Source organism: Scyliorhinus torazame, chromosome 18, assembly GCF_047496885.1.
Source record: "Scyliorhinus torazame isolate Kashiwa2021f chromosome 18, sScyTor2.1, whole genome shotgun sequence".
NCBI classification, from domain to species: domain Eukaryota; kingdom Metazoa; phylum Chordata; class Chondrichthyes; order Carcharhiniformes; family Scyliorhinidae; genus Scyliorhinus; species Scyliorhinus torazame.
This window is the reverse complement of record NC_092724.1, coordinates 133364439-133377419: the sequence shown is the minus strand read 5'-3', so window position 1 is coordinate 133377419 and position 12981 is coordinate 133364439. Positions and strand designations below refer to the sequence as shown.

Genomic DNA, 12981 nt, shown 5'->3' with positions numbered 1-12981 from the left:
GTGCTCCTGCTCCCAGCTTATAAGCAAAAACTGAAGCAGGAGAATCCGTCAAAGAAAGTCGTGCATTGTTGGTCTGAGGAATTAGATGATCTCCTACGGAACTGCTTAGAGTCAGTGGACTGGTCAGTATTTAAAAACTCTGCGACCAGCCTGAACGAGTACACTACTCCAGTAACTGACTTCATTAGTAAGTGTGTAGAAGACTGTGTGCCAAAGAAGCAAATCCGCGTGTTTCCCAGCCGGAAACCCTGGATGAACAGGGATATTCACTGATTGCTGAAGTCTAGGTCTGAGGCGTTCAAGTCAGGTGACCCTGACCTCTACAAGAAAGCCAGATATGATCTAAAGAAATCCATCATAGATGCCAAAAGACAGTACCGGACCAAGCTCGAGTCCCAGGCTAGCCACACGGATCCCCGCCATCTATGGCAAGGTCTGCAAGACATAGCGGGCTACAAGATGAAGGCATGTAAAATCGTTGGCTCCAACGCACCCCTCCCTGATGAGCTCAACGCATTCTATACCCGCTTTGAGCAAGAGGTCAGCAAGAGCGAGCCCTCCACCCCAGAAGCCGCGGATGAACTTGTATCTGAGATCACCACTGCAGACGTCAGAGCAGCCTTCTCGAAGGTCAACCCACGGAAAGCCACTGGCCCGGATGGGGTACCCGGACGAGCACGCAGGTCTTGCGCGGATCAGCTGGCGGGGGTATTCGCAGACATCTTCAACCTCTCTTTACAACAATCTGAGGTTCCTATCGGCTTCAAGAAGATGACCATCATCCCTGTACCAAAAAAAAGTCAAGCATCGTGCCTTAATGACTATCGTCCAGTGGCTCTGACATCCATCATCATGAAGTGCTTCGAAAGGTTAGTCATGGCACGAATCAACTCCAGCCTCCCAGATTGCCTTGATCTACTACAGCTCGCCTACCGCTGCAACAGGTCCACAGCAGATGCCATCTCCATGGCCCTGCACTCTACCCTGGAACACCTAAATAACAAAGACACCTATGTCAGACTCCTATTTATCGACTACAGCTCAGCCTTCAACATCATCATTCCTACGAAACTCATCTCCAAACTCCGTGGCCTTGGCCTCGGCTCCTCCCTCTGAGACTGGATCCTGAACTTTCTAACCCACAGGCCACAATCAGTAAAGATAGGCAACAACACCTCCTCCACGATCATCCTCAACACCGGTCCCACAAGGCTGTGTCCTCAGCCCCCTACTATACTCCTTATACACCTATGACTGTGTGGCCAAATTCCTCTCCAACTCGATTTTCAAATTTGCTGATGACACCACCGACGAGACAGAATACAGGAATGAGATAGAGAATCTGGTGAACTGGTGCGACGACAATAATCTCTCCCTCAATGTCAACAAAACGAAGGAGATTGTCGTCGACTTCAGGAAGCATAGTGGAGAACATGCCCCCGTCTACATCAATGGGAACGAAGTAGAAAGGGACGAGAGCTTCAAGTTTTTAGGTGTACAGATCACCAACAGCCTGTCCTGGTCCCCCCATGCCGACACTATAGTTAAGAAAGCCCACCAACGACTCTACTTTCTCAGAAGAGTAAGGAAATGTGGCATGTCAGCTACGACCCTCACCAACTTCTACAGGTGCACCATAGAAAGCATTCTTTCTGGTTGTATCACAGCTTGGTATGGATCCTGCTCTGCCCAAGACCGCAGGGAACTACAAAAGGTCGTGAATGTAGCCCAGTCCACCACGCAAACCAGCCTCCCATCCATTGACTCTATCTATAATTCCCGCTGCCTCAGAAAGGCAGCCAGCATGATTAAGGACCCCACGCACCCCGGACATACTCTCTTCCACCTTCTTCCGTCAGGAAAAAGACACCAAAGTTTGAGGTCACGTACCAACCGACTCAAGAACAGCTTCTTCCCTACTGCCATCAGACTTTTGAATGGACCTACCTCGTATTAAGTTGATCTTTTCTCTACACCTTGCTATAACTGTAACATTATATTCTGCAGTCTCTCCTTCCTTCCATATGTACGGTATGCATTGTTTGTACAGCATGCAAGAAACAATACTTTTCACTGTATACTAATACATGTGACAATAATAAATCAAATCAAAATCAAAATCAAGCTCTTACTTGTTTTTTTAAAGGATTTTTATTCCAGTTTTCAGGATTTTACAACGAAAAAGACACCCAACACATTAAACCCCCAAACAAGAAGCACCGCCTGCATCCGCCCCCCCCTCCCCACTCACCCCCCTCCGCTCCCTCCCCCCACCCCCTCCTTTAAAGCCACCGCCAACTCCTCTTCCTACTTGGCCTTAATCCCCTCCATGGACACCTTATCCTCCTCCAAAATCCTCCCATAAATTGCCGAGACAACCCCCCTTTCAGCCCCCACTAACAGCACCTTCTTCAACAACGAGGAGACGAGCTATATCAGAAAGGTCAGAAAAACCTTCTTCGCAAAGTCCTGCATCTGCATGTACCGAAAACTCTCCTCCAGCGCCAGTCCAAACTTCTCATTCAACTCCTCCAAGCTCGCAATCTGCCCTCCCAGAAACAAAACCTTCAGCTCCCTGAAACCCCTATCCTTCCATCCCCAGAATCAATACAGCTCTTACTACAAACTCTCAAATGGTTAATCAGTTTTAATAATGAACTTTTGTTGATATTCCTAATCCTCTGATAACCTCTTTAAGCTGTTGATCAAATAATTAACTCAGAAACCAGGAGATAATTGTAGCTTTCGAAACTCTCCCAAGCATTCATAACGAATATCCCTTGGGAGAATGTCAACAAAAGATTCAACTGAAACTGCCAAACAGTTGCTACACCAGCTGGCCTGTCAAAACAGCCCTGCAGAAGTTTTTTTAAAAAAAACATTCACTTATAGCTGAAGTTTTTACAGTTTAAAGAGTGGGAGATTTAAAAAAAGCTTCAGGTCACATTCGTTAAACAGAGATTATCTGTCACTTGCGTTAATTACCCATCATCAGTTTTTTTTTTTAAATGGTCAGAATATTACCACAGAAAATATGACAATTTCATGGATTTTCCTAACAGATTTTCTTGACTTTAGGAAGGAAAGTTCTTGATAGAATGCATGCAACATTTATAATATTGAGCTACAGAATTTGGAGCCTCGAGGGAAAAACAAATGCATAATGTAATCCTTTTCTCAAAATGTTGTTGACTTAATGTAGTCAAGATCACTAATTATTGACTGTGAACAGAGAGTTTGTGGTCTGGAATATATCTTTATTTATGTGTCCTTTGTATTTTTCTTAGTTAAGCTCAATAGCTTTCCACGTATACTTCCAGCATTAGTTAAACTTGAATCAATCTGACAGTTGTCAACATTACAAAAAATGTATACTTCCGAATGCATTGATTAGAGAACAAGGGAAAAATATTGAAATTTATCAAGGAAAACTGAAAAAACGTCCTGGAACTGTCACGATAATTAGTTGTTTTCTCCATCGGGATGTATTGTATAAAACATTTTAAATTTGTGACACTGTCAAAGTAGTGTTCAAGAGCCTCCTTACAAAATTGTAATGGAAACAACAGGCAATTTTATGTTCCCACACTCCTGGGTAGGTCAGTAGCACATATGGTAAATACTGCAATTCAACCTATCATTTCCTGATGGTGCAGAACATCTTGATATGCACTGCTGGCATGTGCATATCCAGAAGCACTGAAGCAGAAAATGCTGACAATATCTCTGTGGGAAAGAAGAAAATACCTGTCTTCAAAAACCAATCAGCTTAAAGGTTACCCTGATGGTTCGGATAGTTTATTTGAAATATTAATGCATGTGGCTGAAACATGAGTTGTCATCAGGTATGAAGACTAAAGTGAAGAGAAATTGTGTTTAAGCCATCACAGTTCCACCTCTCCTGTCCAGTACTGCAAAATGAACTGTAACATGAAAAAGGAACAAAATCCTAAAAATGCTGGCCACTGCTGCTGTTTGGAGCTACTGAACTACTCCTGCCAAGAGATATGCTCTCATGGAATGCCACACTAGTCTGCCTTGTGCCATCCGCATCCATCCACAATAACTCATCTGCGACCACTCTGTGACATCCATCATCTAACTATTCAGGGGTCAACCCCTCTTTCTGCTGTCCTCCACTTTGCCCTGTAGCTTTCCAGCTTTGATCAAATGGCCGAAATACTGACATTTTCTTTTCTGGATATCACTTTTGAGAGTTCTTTTCGCTGTTACTATTTTAAATACCGTTTAATTTGTCTTTCGGTCTGTACATGGAATTTTTAGCATACATCCTGGCATCCATATTTCAAAAGCCTCTATTCCACCCCCCCCCCCCCCCCCATATCTTTACCGATTGTCTAGGTTTCTAGGGCATACAGGAAAATGGATAGAATATGCAATCTTAAGAGATTTTACTTGTTACAGTAGTTAACAAATCCTTCATCTTCACAAAATTATTTCTGGTGCTCTCTAACCTGCTTTCCAACTTCTGATCACACGTGCATCTTCTGTTCCTATTTGTCTTAAATATGTGACATCATCCACTTCAATCTTCATTCTAGTTTTGTCTAATGAGTTCCTTCAAACTCCCATTGTTTTTGTCTTTTTGGTGTTCATATTCAAGCCATGTTCTAAATGTCTGGATCTTACTTGATCTATGATATTTTGTAGGGTCTCTTCTCATTTTCCAAGTAGTGCTGTTTCATCAGAATACTGTAAGTTTGTTACATTCTTGCCTATAAGCTTTACCCCTGGAAGTATATCTAATTCTCTAGATACCTGTTCTGTGTCCAGATTAAATTATTTTGGCAACAGTGCACAGCCTCATCATACTACTCTCTTTGCTGGACACATATTTGATTGTCTGTCTTAATTTGCTCACTATTTGGTACCAAAATAGACTCTGAGTAAATCTCACACCTTTACTGTCAATGTCACAATCAGCAGCACATCTATTAACTTTTGGCGATGAATACAACTGACCGCTTTTATATTTAAATATTTTTGTTTCCTTCTGGAGAGTTATTGAAGATTGTTCTTCGGTTAAATATTCTCTCTTGTGATCCTACTTTACATGTGGATTCAGACTACTTTTCACCAATTTCTCCCTCAAATGTGTTATTCTTTCTTTCTATTATGAATTTCAATATCAATTTAATGAGATGCCTCATTAAACTTATGGTTCTAAAATGATTGCACTTCCATTGCTTTAGGTTCCTTACATAACTGCGTGAATAATGCATGTCTCAAGTCAGTTGGTATATATTTGACCATGAATTTCTGTTATCACCTCTAACTCTGTTTCTCCAAGGGATTTTAGATGTTATGCTTTTCCTGTACTCAGCACGGTAGCACAGTGGTTAGCACAGTTGCTTCACAGCTCCAGGGTCCCATGTTCAATTCCTGGCTTGGGTCACTGTCTGTGCGGAGTCTGCACGTTCTCCCAGTGTCTGCGTGGGTTTACTCCGGGTGCTCCGGTTTCCTCCCACAGTCCAAAGATGTGTGGGTTAGGTGGATTGGCCATGCTAAATTGCCGTTAGTGTCCAAAAATGGTTAAATGGAGTTACTGGGTTACGGGGTAGAATGGAGACGTGGGCTTGGGTAGGATACTCTTTCCAAGGACCGGTGCAGACTCGATGGGCAGAATGGTCTCCTTCTGCACTGTAAATTCTATGATTCAGCAATTTCAAAACATTCTTTACCTCTGATATCATCATGTTTGGTCCTTCATTTGCTTCTTTGTCTTGAGGACTGCCTCGATTTGGATCTTCGTATAAATACTTTGTGTATTCTGTCCATCTTTCTGCAACTTCGTCCCTTTCAAACAATATTTTACCATCTTTGTCTTCTATGCACCCTATAACCTGTTATCTCTTTCTTTCTACCTGTCAAAGATTTCACCTTCTGGTGCATCATTTTGTGATTTCTTTCCAACTCCAATCATTCATCACATATCTCATTGTACTATTTCTCTTCAACCTGTCTATGTGCATTCTTTATTTTCTTCTCAATTTCAGGGGCTGGTCTAGCACAGTGGGCTAAAAAGCTGGCTTGTAAAGCAGACCAAGGCCAGCAGCGCGGGTTCAATTCCCGTACCAGCCTCCCCGAACAGGCGGCGGAATGTGGCGACTTTGGGGCTTTTCACAGTAACTTCATTGAAGCCTACTTGTGACAATAAGCGATTTTCATTTCATCACACTTGACACTTCCGATGGCACGATGTAAGGGGAGGGCGTGCACAAGTTGGCTCCTGCTGACTTTTTGCCCTTTTTTCTGGCACCACGAACCTTTTACTTCTCAGGAATTTTTGTAATTTAATGGAATAGAGTTTCCCCTTCTCTGAGATGCATGGGAGAGACAAAGCCAAGAAGAACAAAAATCTGTCGACTGATTCTGAAGCCTGTCAGCGATCTTCTGGAGGCAAGGTGGCAGGGGTGGATTTTTCCTATCTGAGGCTCTCACCAGCATTTTGCCAAGGAAGCTAGGCAAACACCGCCAAAGCTTGGCGGCAGATCTTAAAAGATCAATTTGAAGAGACCTTGGCCCCATTTGTTTGGCTCTTGAAAACACAAATAAGACTGTCGAAGCTCATTGAGCAACAATTACGAGCATGGAGGCGGCATTATGAGATCACAGTGATTGGATCACCTCTCTGGAGTCCAATATTACTTTAGGTGGTTGAAAACAACAAGTCATTAAAAGCCAAACTGAATGACCTGGAAAAAAGATCCAGCAGGCTAAACATTCATATTGTGGGGCTACCGGAGGGGACGGAGGGCCGCACCCCTCCTGAATATTTCTCTGGCATGTTTTACAAGATGGTGGATGAGGGTGTTTTTACATCTCCCCCAGAATTAGACCGGGCCCATCGCTCACTTCGACCGAAACCTCGTTCTGGATATCCGCCTCGTGTGGTGATCGTACGGTTTCATAGTTTTCAAGAAAAGGAACAGGTTCTTTGATGGCCAAGGCAACATTGAGATCTCAGATGGGAACTCCATTCCATTAGACTGTACAAGATATGAATGTGGATCTAGCAAAAAGAAGAGCTGTTTTTAAAGGAGTGAAAGTAATCTTGTATAAGAATGGAGTCAGGTTCGGAATCATCTATCCAGCTCGCCTTCGAGCGACGGTTGGGGATAAAGACCACTTTTCTGACATGACAGGAGATGCAGATGGCTTTTGTTCAAAAGTTCAAATTGGACGTTGTTTAATCTATTTTATAGTGTTAGTTTGCTGGTGGTATCTGTGGGTTCTCCTTTGTCGAGTCATCTGACTTGGCTCGGTGGCTATCTTGGGTGGATCTCTTTACTTTATCTTTTTAGTGCCCTCTCTCCCCCACACACTCTCTCCCCCTCCTCATGGCCTGGGCCACGCACCACCACTTCAGTTGCCTTGCCTGGACCCTGCACCACTGCTCCAGCTGCCTTGCTCTCTGGGCCCCAAAACCTAACTTCAATACTTACCTTCCCACGCTTAAGCCAAATTTTTCAACCCTTCCTGCTGGCAGACCAGCTGATGGCAAACCACCGCGGCTCATTCCCCAGCGGTAAGAGAACTGGGCACATAAAAGCCCATAGCCATCGGCTGATTTTGAAGGTGTCAACACTGGCTGCCTCCCCCGTCGGAAAATATGCCCTGGGGAGCCACAAAATCCCACCCTTTGCTGCTCCTCCAATCAGAGGCTGATTTCTCCCTGGTTTGCTGCTGGATAGGCTCACTAGTGAGCTTATCAGCCAAAACCTCAGGGAAGAACGAGCCTATTATTCGATCTGAGCAACTTTGCAGCATTTTTCAGGTATCAGTCACTTAAATGTCTAGAATGGGTGCCCCGTTGCGCTCTGGCAGTACTACTTCACTGAATGCTTCACTGATGTTCTCATCCTTTTAACATGTCAAGGTCTGAATAGTCGCACATCTTTTTCTTTTTTGGTATCTTCAATTTTAACTTTTTGTCACAAGGAAGCAATGATCTGAATTTATAACAATGGTGAGACACGCATGAATGTTCTTTATACTGTTTCTAAAATGTTATTTCACCATCATCTAATCTATTTGGCCCCCAAACGCATCGCCTGGGCTTCTTCAAATGTAGTTTCCTTTTGGTTGCCTACAGATATTTGTCACCATCAGATAATTTTCTGGACAAAATTTTAATCAGTCTCTTCCTCTTTCATTTCTTGGTCCAAAACCTTATTAATCGACATGCATTCCTTCACCAATTTTAGTGTTCAAGTCATCCATTATAATCACATCAATTCATTTAACTGAAGCATAACATTTTAAGATGCCACCATAAAATGCCTCTATTTCCTGTTCACTGATCTTGTGTCAGGGCAGAAACTTGTGTGACAAGTTTCCTTCGATCGTAATCATGATCATGCTTTCTGAGATTGGCAAATCACCGTGAACTGATCTCATGTCTTATATTTACGACTCCAGTCCTATATTTCTCAGGTGGTAAACAAAGAGATTCTTCTTTTCTATCTGACAAGATTCTAATCATGATTTGGAGATGCTGGTGTTGGACTGGGGTGGGCACAGTAAGAAGTCTTACAACACCAGGTTAAAGTCCAACAGGTTTGTTTGGAACCACTAGCTTTCGGAGCACTGCTCCTTCATCAGGTGAGTCACCTAATTGACAGGCAGAGAAAAAAAGAAAATAGATGCATTTTTTGAAGAAAACTAAATTGCCATTGTCACAAACCAGAAAAACTCATCGAGTGACAATAAAAGTCAGTGGCTCCGTTTTGTTTTTGTGGTGAGCAGAATAGAAGCGGCTTTTGCCGTTGACCTTGCATACAGTCCTCCAGAGACTTTGAGCAGGCATGCCAGGCAGGACTTCCAGTCATATGGTGTATGGTTGAATTCATTGCCTTCTGAGAGTGACTATGAGCAAAACAAATGCAGGAAGGCTCCTCAAGTAATCAGATTAAAAGGTTTCCACTGAGATACTCAGACTACAAAGCAGAAGTTAAAAAACAGGAAATATAAAAGTTGTACTGAAATCGTTGTACAACTGAAATAAAGATTAGGATGTCCACATGAGATTAAGGGAAAAACACAAGAAATATTTTAATTTTCATGTTTTTGAAATCTGCATTGCTACTTTTCCTGAGGGAATGAGACAGTACATTTTTAAAATTACTTTATTCAGGACTAGATGGGTTCTTCAATGGTAATTACTACTGACTATGCTTTAAAAAATTCAGATGATCCTGATTGCATGTGGTTCAATTTTTCATCTGTCTTTAGAGCACGAATAGCATGTAATTAGTCTAATTTCACACCATTACAGTGATCTCTGTGCAAGTTTATCAACAAAGTTGGCAACAGTGCAGCCTGTGGAGGAGCAGGGTATCACTGACACAACCCTTGGATTTCCATATTTAACTGTGCATGTTTGGACCCAGAGGTAGCTGCCAGTTTTACCCAGTAATAATGGTGAATGCCAACAGTGGCACTCCTATTGGTACAGCAAAACCTGGGCTACTCGTAATATAGTCACAGTGCGAATATGAGAATTACTTCTGGAGCCACCAGCTTCATAAACAGGAAATCTGATCATATCTAATGTTTGAGAATTATTTGTAATAAGTACCTGAACTTCCTCCCTGACTCACCATAATTTATATTTCCACTGCAGTCTGGCACCTTAAGTTGCCTACCACATGCAGACATTTTCAAAATCATAGGCATGTAGCAGGGGCTGGTTTAGCACAGTGGGCTAAACAGCTGGTTTGTAATGCAGAACAAGGCAGCAGCGCGGGTTCAATTCCCGTACCGGCCTCCCTGAACAGGTGCCAGAATGTGGCGACTAGGGGCTTTTCACAGTAATTTCATTGAAACTGACTTGTGACAATAAGCGATTATTATTATGTATTTTTAACCAGAATATTTGAAATATTCATGGGAATAGAGGCGGGTTTTCTAAATCAACTCGACATTTTAAAAACACACGCTTTAAACAGGCTGTGTTGTAAGGACTTTGTATTTCACATGGATGTATACTAACAGATGACTTTAGGAATGTAAATTTACTTACTTGCGTTGGAATATTTCTTCTTCTTTTTTCAACTTAATTTCCATTTTATTGACTTTGCCCTCCAGTTCTTTTATCCTGACAAAGAGAGATTCAGAATATTAAAAAAGCTTCTTGTTTCCTACAGAATCACTCAATATCTATCTGACGCAAAACTAAGTAGGAAAATGGAGCTTCCATTTTGCTTTGAAGATAGCAACATTCAACTATTAACCTTAAAGCCGGAGTACTCAAAACTCTTTCAGTGCCTGGCGAAGGAACTTTGCTGCACGATAGAAAAAAAGATTAATTGAAAAACTATTAAATGATTAATTATTTTTATGCTCATCTATTTTTATGCTCATCTACTAACTGAGATTGGCAGGTAAGCCTCAATGACTGAAGTCTGCTAGCAACAGGTCAACAGCCCAATAGTCATTGGTATTACAATAGACACAGATGGAGCATGGGTCACTCTTTTCAAAATAAATGTAGTTTTTCTCCCCAAATTTATTCTCTCGCCTCATGAAGGCAGTGTCCCTAATGAATTACTGTTCCATGCATGCTAATGGTTCTCATTCAGGTGGCTATCAAGGTGTGTGACGCTTGACAGTAAGCAATAGTGAGTTAATGTGAACCCAATGAGGGCTCACATCACCTCATTCGCACAGGGCTAAATCGCTGGCTTTGAAAGCAGACCAAGGCAGGCCAGCAGCATGGTTCAATTCCCGTACCAGCCTCCCCGAACAGGCGCCAGAATGTGGCGACTAGGGGCTTTTCACAGTAACTTCATTTGAAGCCTACTTGTGACAACAAGCGATTTTCATTTCATTTCATTTCAGGAGGGTTCAGATCACCTTGTACAAAGGTAGATACAGCATCACTTTTTAAAAATAAATTTAGAGTACCCAATTATTTTTTTCCCAATTGAGGGGCAATTTTAGTGAGGCCAATCCACCCAGCTGCACATTTTTTGGTTGTGGGAGTGAAACCCACACAGGGAGAATGTGCAAACTCCACACAGATAGTGACCCGGGGCCGGGATCGAACCCAGGTCCTCAGCGCCATAGGCAGCAGTGCTAACCACTGCGCCACCGTGCTGCCCGTAGATACAGCATCACATTGGTCAGGTCACCTGGACTTGTTTCAATCACATATACAGAGGGCACGATTCTCCAGAAAGATTTCCATGTATGGTAGTGAGCATAAACTGCCATGAGCTGCTCGGCCCGGCAAGGCTGGCAATGCAATGCAACATTAATTTGTCCACTTAAGTAGGCCTCACGCTTCACAAGGGCTTCACGCCGCAAATGAAGGCTCGCTGGTCGATTCGAGGGACCGGGCTCGGCAGCCCCTCGCTAACAAGGTCGAGCAACACTTAAACAGCTCTTGCACAGACAACCCCACTCAGCCCGTAGCCATGGCGCCGAGACGACCGGCCCCAAGGTTTGGAGACGCGGACATTGTGAGGCTCCTAGATGCGGTGAAGGCCAGGAGGGATGTCCTGTTCCCCATAGGATCCCGGGGGTGAGCTACACGGCAGCCAGTGCCGCCTGGGATGAAGTGGCAGCGGCCGTCAGCTTAGGCAGCATGACCAGGAGCTGTCCTCCAATGCCACAAGAAGGTCGACGACCTGCACCAGGCCGCACGTGCGAGTTGTCACAACTTACCCCCCCCCCGTGCAAACCTACCCATCTCCACGCGACGGCACCCCCCAACCCTTCATTACGCCCCCCCCCCAATCCTCCCTTCACCCTCCCCCCAACTTTTCCTTCACACACCTCCCTCCCGCCCCCCGCCCCTACCCATCACCACCACTGTGACCCACATGTGCGGCTATCGATGCCCTCTCCATGTCGCCGCAGGAGAAGCTGTCCCACAATCGCCGGGAGAGGGGCCAGACAGGTGGCGGGGTACCAGACATAATAATCCTCATGACCTTCGAAGAACAGACCCAGGAGGTGATCGGGGTAGCTGAGGACAGGCACGGAGGATCCACCAGGCCCCACCTGGAGGACCTGTCAAATAAGAGTTGTTAATGCCATACAGATTGACCCATCCCTCCCACTAACCACATGTCCATTCTCCCGCAGGACTTCCAGGCGACGGCGTCAGCCATTCTGGGATGGCCTCCCTCCCTGCCTCCATAAGATCACCTCGGAGGGGAGCTCCGAGAATGCCACCATCATGCATCACAGCTGTCATCCCCACCCTCCACCAAAGCAGAGACACATACCTCGGTGGGCGGCAATAGCGGTCAGGTTTCTGGGACACATTCTGGTGAGCACCACATAGTTGCTGATGCACATCAGGTGGAGGCAGTAACGCCCAGGTGAGAAAGAAGTTGAAGATCTGCTGGATCACAGGACCCAGCTGGATCCCAGTCAGATGCTGAGCCTCTGGAACAGGTTTACCCAGAGCTGACAGTAGACATTAGGGCTCGGCCGGGACATTCAGAGGGAGAGGTCAGTGACACTCCTGCAGGTCCATAGCCGTTTGGAGAGGTCCCAGAGACTATGGGCACCGACAATGCGTGACACCGAGGTGAACACTGCTAGGGTGAAGAACGCAGTGGAGCCTGGTGCACAATGTCAGCTGCATTAGTGGAGATGTCCAAGACATGGCTCAGTCGGTGGCAGCCATGGCTGAGGGCTTCGGCAGACAGTCCGACTCACTGGGGGACGTGACCCAGTACCAGGCGGATCTTGATGAGGTCCTGTGGGATATGTCCCAGTGTCAGATGGGAATGGCCGAGGCGCTACGGAGCTTGTCCCAAAGCCCAGGCTTAACTCTTAACTGAGAGGGCACTGAGGGGGGGGGGAAGGAACAAGGTAGTGTGCGTGGGGGGCATTGGGAGAGAAGGGAGGGAAGGTGGCGGCACCATCGGGAGAGTGGGGCAGTGGTGTACATTTGTACAAAAAACATTAAAATACCCTCACCACAATCAGTATGACGCCTCT

At 44.7% G+C, this 12981-nt stretch overlaps 1 protein-coding gene across 3 annotated transcripts in view; it reads right to left on the bottom strand.

Annotated features, from left to right (window-relative positions):
- Nucleotides 1-12981, bottom strand: part of ccdc57 (coiled-coil domain containing 57) — a 288211-nt gene that overhangs the window by 162384 nt on the left and 112846 nt on the right. For all 3 annotated transcript variants that reach the window (XM_072483406.1, XM_072483407.1, XM_072483408.1), the window contains exon 6: nucleotides 10046-10120. In XM_072483406.1, the coding sequence (XP_072339507.1) occupies nucleotides 10046-10120 (75 nt within the window). The remainder of the gene's footprint in view (nucleotides 1-10045; nucleotides 10121-12981) is intronic.